General features: G+C 47.1%; 2 protein-coding genes across 2 annotated transcripts in view; both read right to left on the reverse strand.

Annotated features, from left to right (window-relative positions):
* Positions 1-5651, reverse strand: part of LOC308616344 (protein FAM170A-like) — a 28886-nt gene extending 23235 nt beyond the window's left edge. The window contains exon 1 of the mRNA XM_081232607.1: positions 4970-5651. Coding sequence (XP_081088733.1) covers positions 4970-5041 — 72 coding nt within the window. The 5' untranslated portion in view covers positions 5042-5651. The remainder of the gene's footprint in view (positions 1-4969) is intronic.
* The window catches only part of LOC308615700 (protein FAM170A-like), a 39068-nt gene extending 24074 nt beyond the window's left edge, over positions 1-14994 (reverse strand). The window contains exon 1 of the mRNA XM_081231334.1: positions 12327-14994. Within this exon, the coding sequence (XP_081087460.1) occupies positions 12741-13448 (708 nt within the window). The 5' untranslated portion in view covers positions 13449-14994 and the 3' untranslated portion in view covers positions 12327-12740. The remainder of the gene's footprint in view (positions 1-12326) is intronic.
* Positions 14995-17674: the final 2680 nt, after the last annotated feature.

Genomic DNA, 17674 nt, shown 5'->3' on the forward strand with positions numbered 1-17674 from the left:
CTGTCCTCTGACCACCCTATGGAAAATACAGTCCTCTCTTTCTTACTCTCTCTGCCCTGCCTTGTTTTGTCTCTAAGCGTTTCACTCGTGTACATTTTGTTCACCTGTTTCTCACCTCTTTCTTCCACTGGAGGGTAATCCAGGAGTGCAGGAGGAATTCGGTCTGTTATATGTTTATTGCTCACTAGCCTCAGTGCTTAGCATAGTCTTGGTACATGACAGGAACTCTTAAATATTTCTTGAATAAACGAATGAGTTAATGGATAGAGAAATTAGCCTTCCATGAAAATAGCTAGTAGGCGGTGAACAAATCCGAGTGAATAAGGGATATTGCTAAATGTTTTTTTGTCTTCAAATGAATTCCTAGCCTAATTCTAACTTCTCAGGTGCCCATGATGTGTGTATGTGTGTGTTTGCCTTTCTGTACAAGTTGGCCCTCGTCAACTTGCACAAAAAATATGTATAGAACCTGTAATTATAACCAAACTGAGTAAAATGCTTTCCCTGTGACTTTCCTTGAGCTCTTAGTAGCAGAGCAAATTCATTTGGGGAGGAAATACTGTTTTGAATGAGGATTCTTATGTCTACTTCTTAGGTAACCCTCCCATAGAAGGAAAGAAATTTCTATTTCCTTATCCCTTATACCAGGGGAGAACAGGTCTCAGAAAACAGCCAGCTGGTGAGTTAGCCTTTCCCTTAAAAGATTTGCCCCGCTGCGTCCGATTTGCCTCCTCCAAAGCCCACCTCACTAATAAGAAATCGATCTTTGTTAGCTCTACAAACATTTTGTGTGTGTGTGTGTGCATTTGTATGTATCTTGTAGAAGGCATTTTAGATAATGTCACCTTGAGTGCTTTGATCATTCTTTAATAGTTTCTAGTCTGTTTCTTCTCAATACTTATCACAGGCTATGGAATTTATTCCCAGCTCACTCATAAACCCCATTCTTCACTTTGGAACTCATTCTTGTTAAAGACCAATGTACCTGTGTCCAAAAATTTTCCATGCTGTTTTTAAAGAGACAGCATTCTTCCCTAGCCTCTAAATTTTGACTCCTGCTTGGCAGGGGGAGAGGAGGAACATATTAGGCAGCACAAATGCCTCAGAAGGATCCAGTGCACAGGTCTTCATGCTTTTTTTTAACCCCACTGATTCTTAGCACCTTTTTTAAAATTAATTAATTTTTGGTTGCGTTGGGTCTTCGTTGCTGCATATGGGCTTTTCTCTAGTTGTGGTGAGTGGGAGCAGCTCTTCGTTGCGGTGCGCAGGCTTCTCATTGCAGTGGCTTCTCTTGTTTCAGAGCACGGTCTCTAGGAACGCGGGCTTCAGTAGTTGTGGCACGTGGGCTCAGTAGTTGTGGCTCACGGGCTTAGTTGCTCTGCGGCATGTGGGATCTTTCCGGACCAGGGCTCGAACCTGTGTCCCCTGCACTGGCAGGCAGATTATTAACCACTGTGAGGCAGCTACACCCTTGTTCACTTGTACCTGCATGTAGTATATTTTCATGCCCCTTTCCTCTTTGTCTGGGTGCAGGTCGTTCTTACAGGGTGAAGAGGGTGAGGAGGAGACACAGTGTGATGGGGGAGCAGTCTCCCCTTTTTCCTGAACCTGGGCTACGGGTGCTGTAGGCTGGGCAGTGTCTCGATGTGATCTCCGGATTCCTGAAAAAGGAAATTAAAACCATAATAACATGCATGGGCCATGCCGGAAGCTGAGGGAGCAGGTGTGGTAGACGAGAGAGGGACATTTGCATGACGTAGCTATGTCGTGAGCTTGGTGTCTGTTGGCCGTAGGACGGAGCGGTGTATCTGGTGTCATCTGTGGGCTTTTCATGTGCGTGTGGGGGGATACTGGAGCGGTGTCTGTATACAGGGTTGTGGAGTATGGTGGTGAGGGCTGTGGTATGTGAGGGATGCGGCTGGATGCGTGTACGACGAGCAGTGTGAGTTTGGGAATATCGGTGGTGCATTACTTGTGGAATGGGGCTGTGGTGCTTGGGGTTTCTGTGTGCACTGAGAAGGGCTGTGCCTGGAGGGCGGATGTATGTGTGAGCTGTGTGGACCTGAGCTGGAGGGTGCTGCTCTCAGGCTGGAGGTCTATGATGCAGAACTCTGTCCTTCTCTGGAAGCAAAGGCAAAGACAAAGCCTACATTTTCCTCTGAAGATGCTTAATCTGGTCCCTCTTCCCTCCACCTCAAGCCCAGACCTTTCCGGCCCCTGCTCCTTGACTTCCCCACCATGGTAGTACCGGTATTCACACCGCCCCCCGCCAGACTCAGCTGGCATCCACTCCCTCGTAACAGCTCAGCCATCCTGCCCAGGCTCCTCCACAGAGCCCTCATCACCTCTGATGATCCTGGATTTCCTCTCAGCCTCCCTGGGATCTGTGTGCCTCCTGCCTCACAGCCAAGCAACCCCTCACCTGAGGAGCCCCACGCCCTTACCAGTGTAGATGAGCTTGCGTGGAGTAGAAGTACAGAAGAAGTATGTAGAGGCAGAGAAGACCTCCCCTGCCCCTGGGCTGCAGCCTTTGGCCACCACAGTGGATCCAAGCTGAGGGGGATCCTCTTGTGACTTGGAGATTCCTGAGGGAGGAATGAAAGGCTCAGGGTGGGTTCATCAGTCCTCTGTCCACAAATATTTACTGAGTGTGTGACACGTGTCAGGTGCAGTGAATACACACAGTTGAGAGTGTGGTTCCCAGTGGATACTCCAGGATTTAATTCCAATCAATACTTATTCTCTCCCTGTCTAGTTGGTAATGTAGGCCTCGGTGGTGACTGTGAGTATGTGGGAAGAGTGAGTGATGTGTATCAGTTAAGTCTGTGGTAAGTGTGGGGTTGGTGTGGGGAGCACAGTGCAGATGTGTCTATCTGTGTCTGTGGCCTTTGTGTGCATGGTTTCTGTTCACAAGTCGGGAATTCTGGGACATGTAACTTTTCCTCATTACATGGTGTGGCTTGTATTTATGGTGTGTGTTCATTCATTGATTCACCAAGATTCAGTAAGCAGCTACTTCTGTGTATCCGGCACTCTTCCATTGTTGTAGTCTCTGGTAACGCTGCGCATTCTAGTAGGGGAAGACACACACTAAACAAAACTACAATAAATAAATAATACATCAGCTGGTGCTAAGTATATAAGGGTTGCGAGACTTAGCGAAGAAAAATACAGGGCACCCAGTTAAATTTCAGTTTCAGATAAACCCAGAATAATTTTCCAGTGTAAGTATTCCCATGCAGTATTTGGTCTTACTTAGTTTTAGTGTAAGTATGGCCCATACAATATTTGGGACATACTGATACTGAAAAATTACTTGTTGTTTATCTGGAATTCAAATTGAACTGGCTAGCCCATATTTTATCTGGCAACCCTGACATGGGTTAGTGAGACTGTGGTTTACTGTGGTTTGTACAGAGCGGGTCTGGCATTACTCAAGAATGTGTTACAAGTGTGGTGTGTATGACACGTGACTGGTTCTTATAGAGGTATTTAGAGATGGCTGAAGATAGCTGTGTTTGTGTGAGAGTTGAGGAGATACATATATATAGTGTGTGTGTGTGTGTGTGTGTGTGTGTGTGTGTGATATATATATATATAGTGTGTGTGTCTATGTACATATCTCATCTCCAGCGTTTGGTGTTGGAGGAGAGGATTGTGATACAGGTGGGTTGTATGAGAACGTAGTACAGGAGGGATGCGTGTATATACCTCCATGTGCTGTGTGTGGTTTAATAAGGAAGTTATATGTGGGGTGTGTGATATTTTTGCTGTATCAGAGTGTCCATGGGTGTATGAGTTACTGTCTCATAAAACACCCCTACCAAGAGTTCTGTATACACTCTTACGTACGCCGAGTGTCAGCCAGGTCCAGGCAGGGTGACAAGAACTGTACCACGCAGACTTTATATCTGGTAAGCACTCTCCCCCCATTCATCCCGCTCTTCTCTGCACTACCACACACACACACACACACACACACACACTCACACACACACACACTCACACACACACACTCACAAACCACCCCACACACAGGAACATAGCGAAAAATATTCTGAATGGTCAGGGGCAGTCATTGCCTTCCCCAGCCTGTCCCAGCCACTGCCTGAAAATCTGCCTGCTGTCTAGAGCTCCATTCCCAGGGCCCATCCTACAGTCTCCAGGGCCCTGGGCCTGGTAGGAGCTACTGGGCTCTAATCTGGGGCAGAGACCTCTAGCTGGAGCTCTGGGGTGACCACCCCTCTCCCAGGGCAAGCTACTCGCCTACATTTAATGCACGCAGGCACCACGTGGCCCGTGGCTCTCAGAGCTCCCCGCAGGACCCTGAGGACATTTCTCACCCCCGCCCACGCTGTCTCAGTCTCTGGAAAACCCTTCCCTTCCCTGGATCTCCTTTGGGAGATTCTTCCTGTTGAAGGAATAAAACCTCCTTGCTTTCAATATGACACCATCCCTAGACAAACAATCTTCTTTCGAACTGCATTCCACTTGTCAAGATCCTTTTCAACAGGGCCTTCAACACATGGGGCTTCTCTTTCCACTTTGGTGAAAGAGGCCAAGCAACTCATGGGTCTCTCTCAGCATCCTTGCATCCTTCACATCCCCCACCTCATGACCCCAGGGAAAGATCCAAGAGAATAAGAGAGAAATCGGGGACTGAGAAAAGCTGCACCTCTAGGTCTGTGCAAGCAGGATGCAGCCTGCCGTGAGTCCGACAAAGCTCCAGGCCCGGCTGCCCCAGGAGAGAGTCCTCAGACCAGCGGAGCTGACCTCCCATCTCCCAGGGGGCATCTGGCCGTTCTGTGCCGTCTCACACCACAGGGAGCCTCCGGATGGCTACGGCAGCATCAGTGAGACAAGGTCTCTCGCTCCCTGCTTCACAGGTGACACGTTCTCAGTCCCCTGCTTCCTAGAGAAGGTTCAGTTTGGCAGAAACCCATGTGCCCCAGACAAGTTGCCCCCACATACCTCCTCCCTTCTGGGCAGTTTCCTGGGACTCTTCATTTTCCAGACGTTTCCTCTTTTGTCGCCGTTCCATCGTACCAACTAGAAGTCTCCCTTAGAAGATGCCTCAAGAGACGTCCAACTCCTCCTCTTCCCTACAGGTTGGCCCTTGTTGGCTCTTGGGCAATCCGTTGAAATGATTCAATACAAATAAAAATAGTCAAGTCTCCTAAATGGCTGAAAAACTTGTACCACTTAGTGAACCAGCAGTACTGCCTAGTGCTCACCAGGGCTGTTACGTTTGCAAGGTTGCCAGGCGCACAGCGGAATTCTGTGACCTCAATGATGACATCAGAGCATTCGGTGGACCTAGGTCGAGCACAGTGTCTGCAATAGCACAGGCCCCATTTTCAAGAACAATTCCTGTTTCCCAGCCGAACCTTTCCCGTGAAAGGGAAAGGTTCATACCATATCTATTATAAATTGTATCATACCATATCTATTATAAAATGAACATTTTGATTGGAGATCTTTTAATGTCTTTTATATAGAGATTTAATATGAATATTTTAAATGGTCTCCAGTTTCCCTGTGGATTATTGACATTTTAAACTCTGCACTTCAGTTTTCCCTCAATACGTGTAACTTTGTCACGGCTATTTCTGTACTTAAAGATGAGGAACTATGTAATTGATTTCTTCATTTTTTTCCCATCTCTTTCCAAGGTACTGAATTTGATTGTATCTTACGAATTAGTGAAAAATGCTAGTCCTTGAGGCAGGACATTGGGCCCTTTACCAAGTAACTCAACCTGTCTGGGCTTCAGCTTCTGTATGTGCGAGCAAGAGGCTTGGCCTAGCTGACTTTTCAAATGCTGTGTTTCTTTGATTCACTCTCACTTACTGATCTGCTCCTTAAGAAGAGGGTCTGTTCTCATAAAGTAACAACAGTCTTTTCCTAACCTTGGGTTGGGCGGAGTTTAACTGTTCGTACTCAGTTTGTTAGTTATATTTACTTCTACGTATGCTTAGCTCTAAATAATTTATATGGCTCTTGTGACTATTTTTAGATCTTCTTTTTTTCTTATTTTCTTTTACAGTTTCTAATTTGTTATCGCCAGTGTAGAGGAGCCTGATTGATTTTTAAAATGCATTGATCTTGTATGTGTCTGCCTTGTTGAACCGTCTTACTAGTTCCTGCTAGTTTATCTGTGGGTGCTTTTGGGTCTCCTAGATAAATGAGCATATTAAATGTAAATAATGTGCTCTTTGGGTAAAGTTTATTTTCTTACATCTCTATATATAGAAGCAATATGTTGAATTGATTTAAATATTTAAATACTTACATACCTGTTATCACAATCTAACGTTCTTGATCTTATTTTCTTTCAATCAATATTATGTTTTCAGGATTTATCCACGTGAATCCATATAGATCTAGGTCTTTGATTTTTGACTGTTTGGTATTATTTCATCACATGCGTATAGCATCATTGATTTTCCATTCAAGCATTATTGGACAGTTGGATTGTTTCCCTCCCTTCTCTAGAACAAACAACGTTTCCTAGAATATCCCTGAAGATGTCTGACAGTCGAGAAGGGCCAGGCTGCCCGAAGGATTGCTACTTGCTTTTAGCGACCTTCCAACAGGCCATCTCCAGCCAGCAATTTGAAGCACAGATGAAATGAAACCTCCCCCAAGTGTGGAGATCTTAGGAGCTTCCTAGAAGGTGGGAGGTTCATGATAGGCATCCTGCTGGGATCCCAGGGGAGTCTGAGCTGGCCTGAACCTCATCTTCCTCCCCCACCTCTCAAGAGAAATGTGGAGGAAAGAAGACTTCAAAACCTGTGAGTAGGCAGAGGGAGAGAGATTGGGGGCCGAAGCTGCAACTGAGGTCTTGGAGTGGGCTGTGAGGACGCAGAGCCTCTAGAGAGCCAGGCTCTGCCTTCTGAGCACTTCTCCCCTAAGGCTGCTCATCATTCAGGTGATACCAGCCATATAGAGCCGACTCGGCCCACACTGTCACAGAAAGCCTTATCAGAATCTCTTCTTCTTCATACACTCTTGTGTCTGTTACTTGGTTATTGCCTTTGGTGCTCCACTGATGTGAACCACAGTCGCCAGGGGATGGAGGACACTAGTGACCCATCTTGCTCTGTGGCCTCAGTCCACAGCTTGAGGGTAAGGGAAGAGGCCAAATGAAGGTCAAGAAGGAAAGATGGCGTTTGAAGAGAAGACCTGAGTTAAGGGTGTCTTCTCAAGGCTTGATGAATGAAATGTAGCTCCAGTACCTGAAGTCCTGCTTGTTCTCAAGGCTGACCACGGGGCTGGGTGCACTCAGTGAAGGAACCGTATACACTTAGTATTTCCTTGCTTGCTCACACTTGCCCTCCTCTGATACACACTCTGCAAGACTGATCTTCCCCTGAAACAACTTTCCACCTGCCACTGTCATCTCGTGAACATTTGCTTCCCCTTCCTAGTGTCCCCCTAGAATGCCATTGCCGCCAATTCATAATTTGATAATCATGCTTCTTACCATAGTCTCAGCAACTTCTGATAAATTTTATTCACTTTATTCCATAGTCTTCACACATCAGTAATCTTCCTTAACTTCCTAGCTGCAGGTTAACCCATTCGGAATCATTTCTTTTTCTTTCTCTTCTTTGGCAAATCCCTTCTATCTTTTAAGGTCTTTTTCTTGTCTCTCTACCATCCTGCCTTCCTGAACTTCTTTTTTTTCCGTTTAAGTAACCTTTCAATCTCCTTCCCCAATTTCCTCATAAACATTGAGAGTTTATTCCTCACACGTTAGAGAGCGGTTTATGAATGGCCACGCATAATGGACTCAGAATGAGTTGGCACCCCCGAGGTACCTGTCTTGCTGGGGAGCCACAGGTGGAGGGCTGGCTGCTGGACACATGTTTGCATGGAGTCAGGCTGAGTGGCCTCAGGGTGTTTGCTCTGCACTTGTGTGTGTTTCTCCCTAGTTGGTTTCCTTGTCCAGCCACCTGTGACCTCCCTCCATCCAGCCCAGGGAATCCTTCTCATCACAGGGGTAGGACGTTTGTCTCGTTTTCCATCACATCCTTTCCCCAAAGTTTGGTTGTGAGTTGCTCCCATTCCAAAGACCTTTCCTCTTTGAAGAGAAGAGAGAAAATCTTTTCTCTCCTTTCCTCTCACTTCACTTCTGCTCTAGTATCTCCTCCGTCCAGAATGGCCCCCTGACTCAAATGGGTGTAGATCCGAAGATGGCAAGAAATGCCAGCAATTCTGAAGTAATAATACGGATGTATCAGGAACACTTGAAAACCTTTATCCCGCCACATTCAAAAAAATTGCACTTCCAGTGTATTCAGAGTCTCAGTGTAGAAACACAAATGATGTAGAAATTGAATGACACTCAAGTTTTTCTTTCCTCCTTTCCTGATTTATTCTAATCCTCCAAGTTAACATGATTAACTATTTGTTATGTAACCTTTCAGACATTTTCTACACATGCACACTTTTCTTTTTCTCACATAAGAGTGTGAACTAGGTCACTTTCAACATGCTGTGATACTGTGATTCACTGTCTCCCACCGAGTCATCCACTGATAAAGTAATCTGTTTCATGGAGAAATATGTCCAATAGCTAATAGCCAATGTCTGTGGAGTGCTTACTCTGTGTCGGTTTCTTGTAACTACTTTACAGATCTTTTGTACAAGGTACCCATGGACCAGGTACAATTATAACCCCCAAGTGACAGATAAGTGCAGATAAGTACAAATAAATACAGAGGCCAAGTGACTTGCCCAAGACACTGGAGCAAATCAAAATCCATGCCTCTGTAATCATTTTGCTCTATTGCCTCTGTCTGGGAGGCTTGATGATTTGGCAAGTAAAACCTTAAATATCATGTTCCATTTTTATATCTCTGACACAAGCATGGGGCTGTGATACGGGGTAACTAACCTGACTACTTTTGAAAACCCTTATGCACCTGGATGAAAGTAAGCCAGGGACTGCAAGCTCTAGATTTAAGGTTTCCTAGCAACTTTTAAAAAGAGCTTCTTGAATGCAATTTATGTAATGTCAAGTCTAGGATGTAGTCCAGATAGTAACAGAAAAATGGAGATATGTAGAAAACTAGTTCAAGTTGACAAGTATTGGGAGTGTAGTAGTTTTGGGGCCAGCATGTAGACCACAGGAGAACTTGCTGTTTCCATCCCAAAGGGAAGAGCCCTACGTTGCAACTGCCAAGGTCCCTGGGGCAGCAAGTGTGTTCACTGCTTAGTAAAGAAGCATCCTCAGTTTGATAGAATCATATGGGAGCCTTACATTTGGTTAGCCGTTCTACATTCTTGATGTAATGATATTTTCAGGGTGTGGGAGGGTATCAAGCTCTGAAAATACCCTTGGAGAGATTTGCTTATTAAGTTTGGCTTTTTCAATCTCCCTACTACTTCTTTACTAAGCACCAGGAGGTTTCCTTCACTTTTCAGAACCATGTTGTTTTTCCCTTGTCTAATGAACTTTGAAATACTTTTGGATGAGCTATTAAATTTGGGAAAAAATAAACATCTCTTTAAAACAAGGAAGATAATAACAATGACACGTAGAAAAAGCTCTAAAACAGAGAATATCCTCCATTATGGCTAATGACTGGGGGTGGAAAGTTCGTGCTCGCTGTCCAGGATGTAGAAATAAAAGCTGAGGAGGCGCTGAGGCATCTCCTGGATCTCTATAAGCCTCCATCATTTCTGATGAGTAGGGTTGACAGATAAAATATAGGCTGTTTAGTTAAATATGAATGTCAGAAAAACAACGAGTACATTTTGAAGATAAGTATGCCCCAAATAGTACATAGGATCTACTTATACTAAAAATAATGACTTATTATTCATGTGAAGTTCAAGTTTAACTGGGTATCCTGCATTTTTATTTAGTAAATCTGACAGCCCTACTGATGACCCACAATGGAGGCAGTTGAGGAGCGGTACATGCTGGCTCTCGGACAGTCAGGAATGGCTTCAGCAGATCCAGGTACAGTATGAAATTCTTTTTGGAGGTAGCTCAGAAGCCATGGCCAGCCCTTGACTGCAAGTACTGCCTCGGGTTTCCCTGAGGTGGGGTAAACCGTCCTCTTAATGGCCTTTTGGTAAGTCTGGAAGACCATATCCAAGGGGAGCCCCAAAGTCAGTTTCATCCTCACAACCATGTTTCCAATTCCTGGAATTGGCTGCATGTGACTCACAAGAGATGAGGAGGTTTGTGAAAATTGGGAGTGTCATAGCTTGAACCCTTTGTAGGTAAAGTTTTGGTGTTCTGAGAGTTTTAACAGGAGCAATGTGAAAGACTCCAGGTCCCCGGGTAGATAGAAATAATCCTGTTCTACTTCTGTGTATGGGACAAGTCTGTAGTAGCTCACAGAGCAAATATCTGGTCTTAGAAAGACTGATCCAAGCTTGGATGTTTCTGGTGACAAGGCAAGGTCGTGAGTTTGAAGTTCACCTTTTATGGTTGAGGAGACAATGAAGTTGTCAGAAGGGCAATCGTGGAGGAGACGTTGGCTTCATCCATTGTGCAGGCTTGTATATGTGGTTCTATGTAGATTGTGTTTCAGAGGTGGAGCTTGTTTACAATTACGAACACTCTCTGACGTGCTTTTTGGACCTTCATTCCCAGAGCAAGAGCAGTGCCGAGGCCCTAGAAATGCCATGGATACTCTGAGCTGTCAGTGGCATTTCCCAGGTACTGTTCCCTTGGTGCTGCTCCTTGAAATGTCCAAAGGGATTATCATCTGTTTTGTGGCCGGTCCTAGCATTGTGAAAGGAAGCTGCTGCACCGGGCTCAGAGGATTTCGGCTGTGGTGGGAGGAGGAGGAGTAGTAGTACGACTATAAATTGTATCACACCATATCTATTACATCTTGAGAGTGGGCTTGGGGGGTTATGAAGGGGGACTTTTATTGTACTTTTATACATTGTCCCCTTGAAAATAATTCAATTTTTAAAAATTAGTTAATTTATTTTGGGCTGCATTGGGTCTTTGTTGCTGCTAGCGGGCGTTTTCTAGTTGCAGTGAGCGGGGGCTACTCTTGGCTGTGGTGCACGGGCTTCTCATTGCAGTGGCTTCTCTTGTTTGCGGAGCACGGGCCCTAGGCATGCAGGCTTCCGTAGTTGTGGCACGTGGGCTCAGTAGTTGTGACACACGGGCTCTAGAGCGCAGGCTCAGTAGTTGTGGCGCACGGGCTTAGTTACTCCGTGGCACGTGGGATCTTCCCAGAACAGGGCTCGAACCCATGTCCCCTGCATTCGCAGGCATATTCATAACCACCGCGCCAGCAGGGAAGCCCAATAATTCAGTTTTTTATAAAGAGAATATTCCTAATATTCTTCCAAAAGTTTAAAAATACATAGTTGGATAACACTATGAAAAATTAACTGACACTTTTTTTATTATTTCTCTTTGCTCCCTGGATTTTTTTCCCCCTCCAGTCAGCTAGGCACTCTGAGTTCACTGCATTAGGAAGGTAAAGACTCAGCAGAAATGAGGGAGAAAAAAAGAAAATGCTCAGCTTTGGAATGTTCAAAACAGAGGCCACAGTAGAACAGGTGAGAATTCTGTGCACAAAAAATAAATCTCGTCTCAAATGTAACAAAGTATTCTTTGCACTGGGAGGCAGGAGAGGGAGGGAGGGAAGGACTGAAGGAGAGAGATCAGTGTGGCCAGGGACATGGAGACTGTGCTTGAGGACGATAGGCCCAGGAAGAGAATCAGAATCTGGGGAAGATTCAGCCTGCACGCGATCATTGCCTCCAGCCAGCACCCTCATCTCAGACCTCGGGAAATTCAGAGAGAGAGTGGGAGTAAGTCAGGAGGGCCACGGGCATAGTCTGTGTGGCAGGGGTTGTGGCCATTCCCTATTTGTGAGGAGTCCCCAGCAATTTGCAGGCCTCTTCTAGAAAATGCTGGCGGACGTCTCTAGTGCTTATGTGAAAGCTTGTTCACAAACCTTGAAAGATACAGATGTAGATGACAGATTAGATAGAAAAATGTAATTAACTAAAACCTCCAGGAAAGGTTTGGAAAATGCCCTTTATTGCATAGGATGTTCATATTGTCATATGATGTTAGACTGAGTGCCGGTCCCTTCATCCTCCTTCAGACCACGGCGTTCTGTCTGCTACTATCCCGAGGGTCCTTTCTTCTCCCTGGAAGGGATAAAACAAATGAGGTAGAACAGGAAGAGACAAGAAGCACTCCAAGCTCTGCTGGTCAGGGTTACCCTCCAGCGTTGCCTTAATGCTCAGAGCCACACATACCACAGTGAGCTTGGCTCCAGATCAACTACCACGCAACGAAGGTTCTGGAACACTTCCATGTCTCGGGGAACCTCATTTCCACGTGACTCTCTTTCATATTCCCCTTTGTCACAGAAGGCTAGGTACAGTGGTCCAGGTGAGATCTCAGCTCAGGCCAAAGGCTCTCAGACCTCAAAGTTCCGGTCCTGCAAGGGCCCCTGTCCTCTCTTCAGACCACTCCTGGCTCTCTCTGCCGACAAGGAGCTGCTGGTGGTACGTCCTCTAAGAGTTGAGGCCCATCGTGCAGACCCTGAGAAAATTCCTAGGAAAAGGCTCCACCTTCTTGTCGAAGTCAACAGAGCTCAATTCCTTTGGAAGTGCTGGGTGTGTCCCAAGTTGATGCAACTGCAGAGCCATTAGGTAAACCAGCACATGTGTGCGGCCCCTTCCCTTAGACTCCTCTGGGCCCTCGTGACATAGGCTCAGAAGAGTGCCAGCCTCAAGCCTTACCTCTTCCAAGGCCACACCGTCTCCAGGATCTTCTGTCCCATGAATCTCAGTTGCTGTGTGGAACTCAAAAGAGAGAAAAGACCCTGCCTCCGGGGTCTCTTCGGGCTGGGGCCTTCTAGCTTCTCTTCCTCGTCCTCGTCGTCCTGCTCGTCCTCCTCGTCCTCCTCGTCCTCAGAGGTGGTCTTGGGTTCCACACTGCCCTCCTCCTCAGGGGTGCTCTCGGATTCCACATAGCCCTCCTCCTCAGCGGTGCTCTCGGATTCCACATTGCCCATCCACTGGGCGATGTTGAGATGAAAGACACGGCAGCTGAAGCCCTCCAGGATGCCGAACTTCACGTGCTGCTGGAGGATCTCCAAGGTGGGCAAGACCCGGCAGCAGGCCATGCACCTGAAGCCGGTCTCCATGGTCACCATCCAGTCCGGTGTCTTGGCCCTGGGTGTCTCCTGGACGGCAGGTGGCCCTGATGGGCTGCCTGGCTCTGCCCTTTCCTCATACTCTTTCTCCTCCCCAGTGGGCTCACTGTCAGACAGGAGGCTTTCGGTGGACACATCAGAGGGGTAAGTGCCTACTGTGCACGCATCCTCAGGAAGGGTCACTTCTTCTATCGTCAGCTGCTTTTCAGGCAACTCCAAGGGTTTCTTTGTCTTCCAGGAGACAGCTACACCCTTGTTCACTTGTACCTGCATGTAGTATATTTTCATGCCCCTTTCCTCTTTGTCTGGGTGCAGATCGTTCTTACAGGGTGAAGAGGGTGAGGAGGAGACACAGTGTGATGGGGGAGCAGTCTCCCCTGTTTCCTGAACCTGGGCTAGGGGTGCTTTAGGCTGGGCAGTTTCTCGATGTGATCTCCGGATTCCTGAAAAAGGAAATTAAAAACATCATAACATGCATGGGCCGTGCCAGAAGCTGAGGGAGCAGGTGTGGTAGACGAGAGAGGGACATTTGCATGACGTAGCTATGTCGTGAGCTTGGTGTCTGTTGGCCGTAGGACGGAGCGGTGTATCTGGTGTCATCTGTGGGCTTTTCATGTGCGTGTGGGGGGTTACTGGAGCGGTGTCTGTATACAGGGGTGTGCAGTATGGTGGTGAGGGCTGTGGTAACTGAGAGATGCGGGTGGATGCGTGTACGACGAGGAGTGTGAGTTTGGGAATATCGGTGGTGCATTACTTGTGGAATGGGGCTGTGGTGCTTGGGGTTTCTGTGTGCACTGAGAAGGTATGTGCCTGGAGGGCGGATGTATGTGTGAGCTGTGTGGACCTGAGCTGGATGGTGCTGCTCTCAGGCTGGAGATCTATGATGTAGAACTCTGTCCTTCTCTGGAAGCCAAGGCAAAGACAAAGCCTACATTTTCCTCTGAAGATGCTTAATCTGGTCCCTCTTCCCTCCACCTCAAGCCCAGACCTTTCCGGCCCCTGCTCCTTGACTTCCCCACCATGGTAGTACCAGGATTCACACCCCCCCGCCCCAGACTCAGCTGGGATCCACGCCCTCGTAACAGCTCAGCCATCCTGCCCAGGCTCCTCCACAGAGCCCTCATCACCTCTGATGACCCTGGGTTTCCTCTCAGCCTCCCTGGGATCTGTGTGCCTCCTGCCTCACAGCCAAACACCCCCTCACCTGAGGAGCCCCGCGCCCTTACCAGCGTAGATGAGCTTGCGCGGAGAAGAAGCACAGGAGAAGTATGTAGAGGCAGAGGAGACCTCCCCTGCCCCTGGGCTGCAGCCTTGGGCCACCACAGTGGATCCAAGCTGAGGGGGATCCTCTTGTGACTTGGAGATTGCTGAGGGAGGAATGAAAGGCTCAGGGTGGGTTCATCAGTCCTCTCTGTCCACAAATATTTACCGAGTGTCTGGCACGTGTCAGGTGCAGTGAATACACACAGTTGAGATGGGGTTCCCAGTGGATACTCCAGTATTTAATTCAAATCAGTACTTACTCTGTCACTGTCTTGTTGGTAATGTAGGCCTCGGTGGTGACTGTGAGTATGTGGGAAGAGTGAGTGATGTGTATCAGTTAAGTCTGTGGTAAGTGTGGGGTTGGCATGGGGAGCACGGTGGAGATGTGTCTTATCTGTGTCTGTGGCCTTTGTGTGCATGGTTTCTGTTCACAAGTCGGGAATTCTGGGACATGTAACTTTTCCTCATTACATGGTGTGGCTTGTATTTATGGTGTGTGTTCATTCATTGATTCACCAAGATTCAGTAAGCAGCTACTTCTGTGTATCCGGCACTCTTCCATTGTTGTAGTCTCTGGTAACGCTTGCGCATTCTAGTAGGGGAAGACACACACTAAACAAAACTACAATAAATATATAATACCTGAGCTGGTGGCAAGTATATAAGGGTTGCCAGACTTAGCGAAGAAAAATACAGGGCACCCAGTTAAATTTCAGTTTCAGATAAACCCAGAATAATTTTCCAGTGTAAGTATTCCCATGCAGTATTTGGTCTTACTTTTAGTGTAAGTATGGCCCGTACAATATTTGGGACATACTGATACTGAAAAATTACTTGTTGTTTATCTGGAATTCAAATTGAACTGGCTAGCCCATATTTTATCTGGCAACCCTGACATGGGTTAGTGAGACTGTGGTTTACTGTGGTTTGTACAAAGCGGGTCTGGCATTACTCAAGAATGTGTTACAAGTGTGGTGTGTATGACACGTGACTGGTTCTTATAGAGGTATTTAGCAATGGCTGAAGTTAGCTGTGTTTGTGCGAGAGTTGAGATACATATATATATAGTGTGTGTGTGTGTGTGTGTGTCCTATATATATAGTGTGTGTGTCTATATACATATCTCATCTCCAGCGTTTGGTGTTGGAGGAGAGGATTGTGATACAGGTGGGTTGTATGAGAACGTAGTACAGGAGGGATGCGTGTATATACCTCCATGTGCTGTGTGTGGTTTAATACGGAAGTTATATGTGGGGTGTGTGATACTTTTGCTGTATCAGAGTGTCCATGGGTGTATGAGTTACTGTCTCATAAAACACCCCTACCAAGAGTTCTCTATACACTCTTACATACACCGAGTGTCAGCCAGGTCCAGGCAGGGTGTCAAGAACTGTACCACGCAGAGTTTATATCTGATAAGCACTCTACCCCCATTCATCCTGCTCTTCTCAGCACTACCCCCTCCGCCCACCCCCACCCCCCCCACAGGAACATAGAGAAAAATATTCTGAATGGTCAGGGGCAGTCATTGCCTTCCCTAGCCTGTCCCAGCCACTGCCTGAAAATCTGCCTGCTGTCTAGAGCTCCATTCCCAGGGCCCATCCTACAGTCTCCAGGGCCCTGGGCCTGGTAGGAGCTACTGGGCTCTAATCTGGGGCAGAGACCTCTAGCTGGAGCTCTGGGGTGACCACCCCCTCCCAGGGCAAGGTACTCGCCTACATTTAATGCACGCAGGCACCACGTGGCCCGTGGCTCTCAGAGCTCCCCGCAGGACCCTGAGGACATTTCTCACCCTCGCCCACGCGGTCTCAGTCTCTGGAAAGCCCTTCCCTTCCCTCGGTCTCCTTTGGGAGATGCTTCCTGTTGAAGGAATAAAAAACCTCCTTGCTTTCAATATGACACCATCCCTAGGCAAACAATCGTCTTTCGAAGTGCATTCCACTTGTCAAGATATTTTTCAACAGGGCCTTCAGCTCATGGGGCTTCTCTTTCCAGTTGGTAAAAGAGGCCAAGCAACTCATGGGTCTCTCTCAGCATCCTTGCATCCTTCACATCCCCCACCTCATGACCCCAGGGAAAGATCCAAGAGAATAAGAGAGAAATCGGGGACTGAGAAAAGCTGCACCTCTAGGTCTGTGCAAGCAGGATGCAGCCTGCTGTGAGTCCGACAAAGCTCCAGGCCCGGCAGCCCCAGGAGAGAGTCCTCAGACCAGCGGAGCTGACCTCCCATCTCCCAGGGGCATCTGGCCGTTCTGTGCCGTCTCACACCACAGGGAGCCTCCGGATGGCTACGGCAGCATCAGTGAGACAAGGTCTCTCGCTCCCTGCTTCACAGGTGACACGTTCTCAGTCCCCCTCTTCCTAGAGAAGGTTCAGTTTGGCAGAAACCCATGTGCCCCAGACAAGTTGCCCCCCACATACCTCCTCCCTTCTGGGCAGTTTCCTGGGACTCTTCATTTTCCAGGCGTTTCCTCTTTTGTTGCCGTTCCATCGTACCAACTAGAAGTCTCCCTTAGAAGATGCCTCAAGAGACGTCCAACTCCTCCTCTCCCCTACAGGTTGGCCCTTGTTGGCTCTTGGGCAATCCGTTGAAATGATTCAATACAAATAAAAATAGTCAAGTCTCCTAAATGGCTGAAAAACTTGTACCACTTAGTGAACCAGCAGTGCTGCCTAGTGCTCACCAGGGCTGTTAAGTTTCCAAGGTTGCCAGGCGCACAGCAGGATTCTGTGACCTCAATGATGACATCAGAGCATTCTGTGGACCTAGGTTCAGCACAGTCTCTGCAATAGCACAGGCCCCGTTTTCAAGAACAATTCCTTTTTCCCAGCCGAACCTTTCCCGTGAAAGGGAAAGGTTCATACCATATCCATTATAAATTGTATCATACCGTATCTATTATAAAATGAACATTTTGATTGGAGATCTTTTAATGTCTTTTATATAGAGATTTAATATGAATATTTTAAATGGTCTCCAGTTTCCCTGTGGATTATTGACATTTTAAACTCTGCACTTCAGTTTTCCCTCAATCCCTGTAATTTTGTCACGGTTATTTCTGTACTTAAAGAGGAGTAACAATATAATTGATTTCTTCATTTTTTTCCCATCTCTTTCCAAGGTACTGGATTTGATTGTGTCTTACGAATGAGTGAAAAATGCTAGTCCTTGAGTCAGGACATTGGGCCCTTTACCAAGTAACTCAACCTGTCTGGGCTTCAGCTTCTGTATGTGCGAGCAAGAGGCTTGG

The sequence above is a fragment of the Mesoplodon bidens genome (assembly GCF_964165515.1).
Source record: "Mesoplodon bidens genome assembly, chromosome: 4".
Taxonomy (NCBI): Eukaryota; Metazoa; Chordata; class Mammalia; order Artiodactyla; family Ziphiidae; genus Mesoplodon; species Mesoplodon bidens.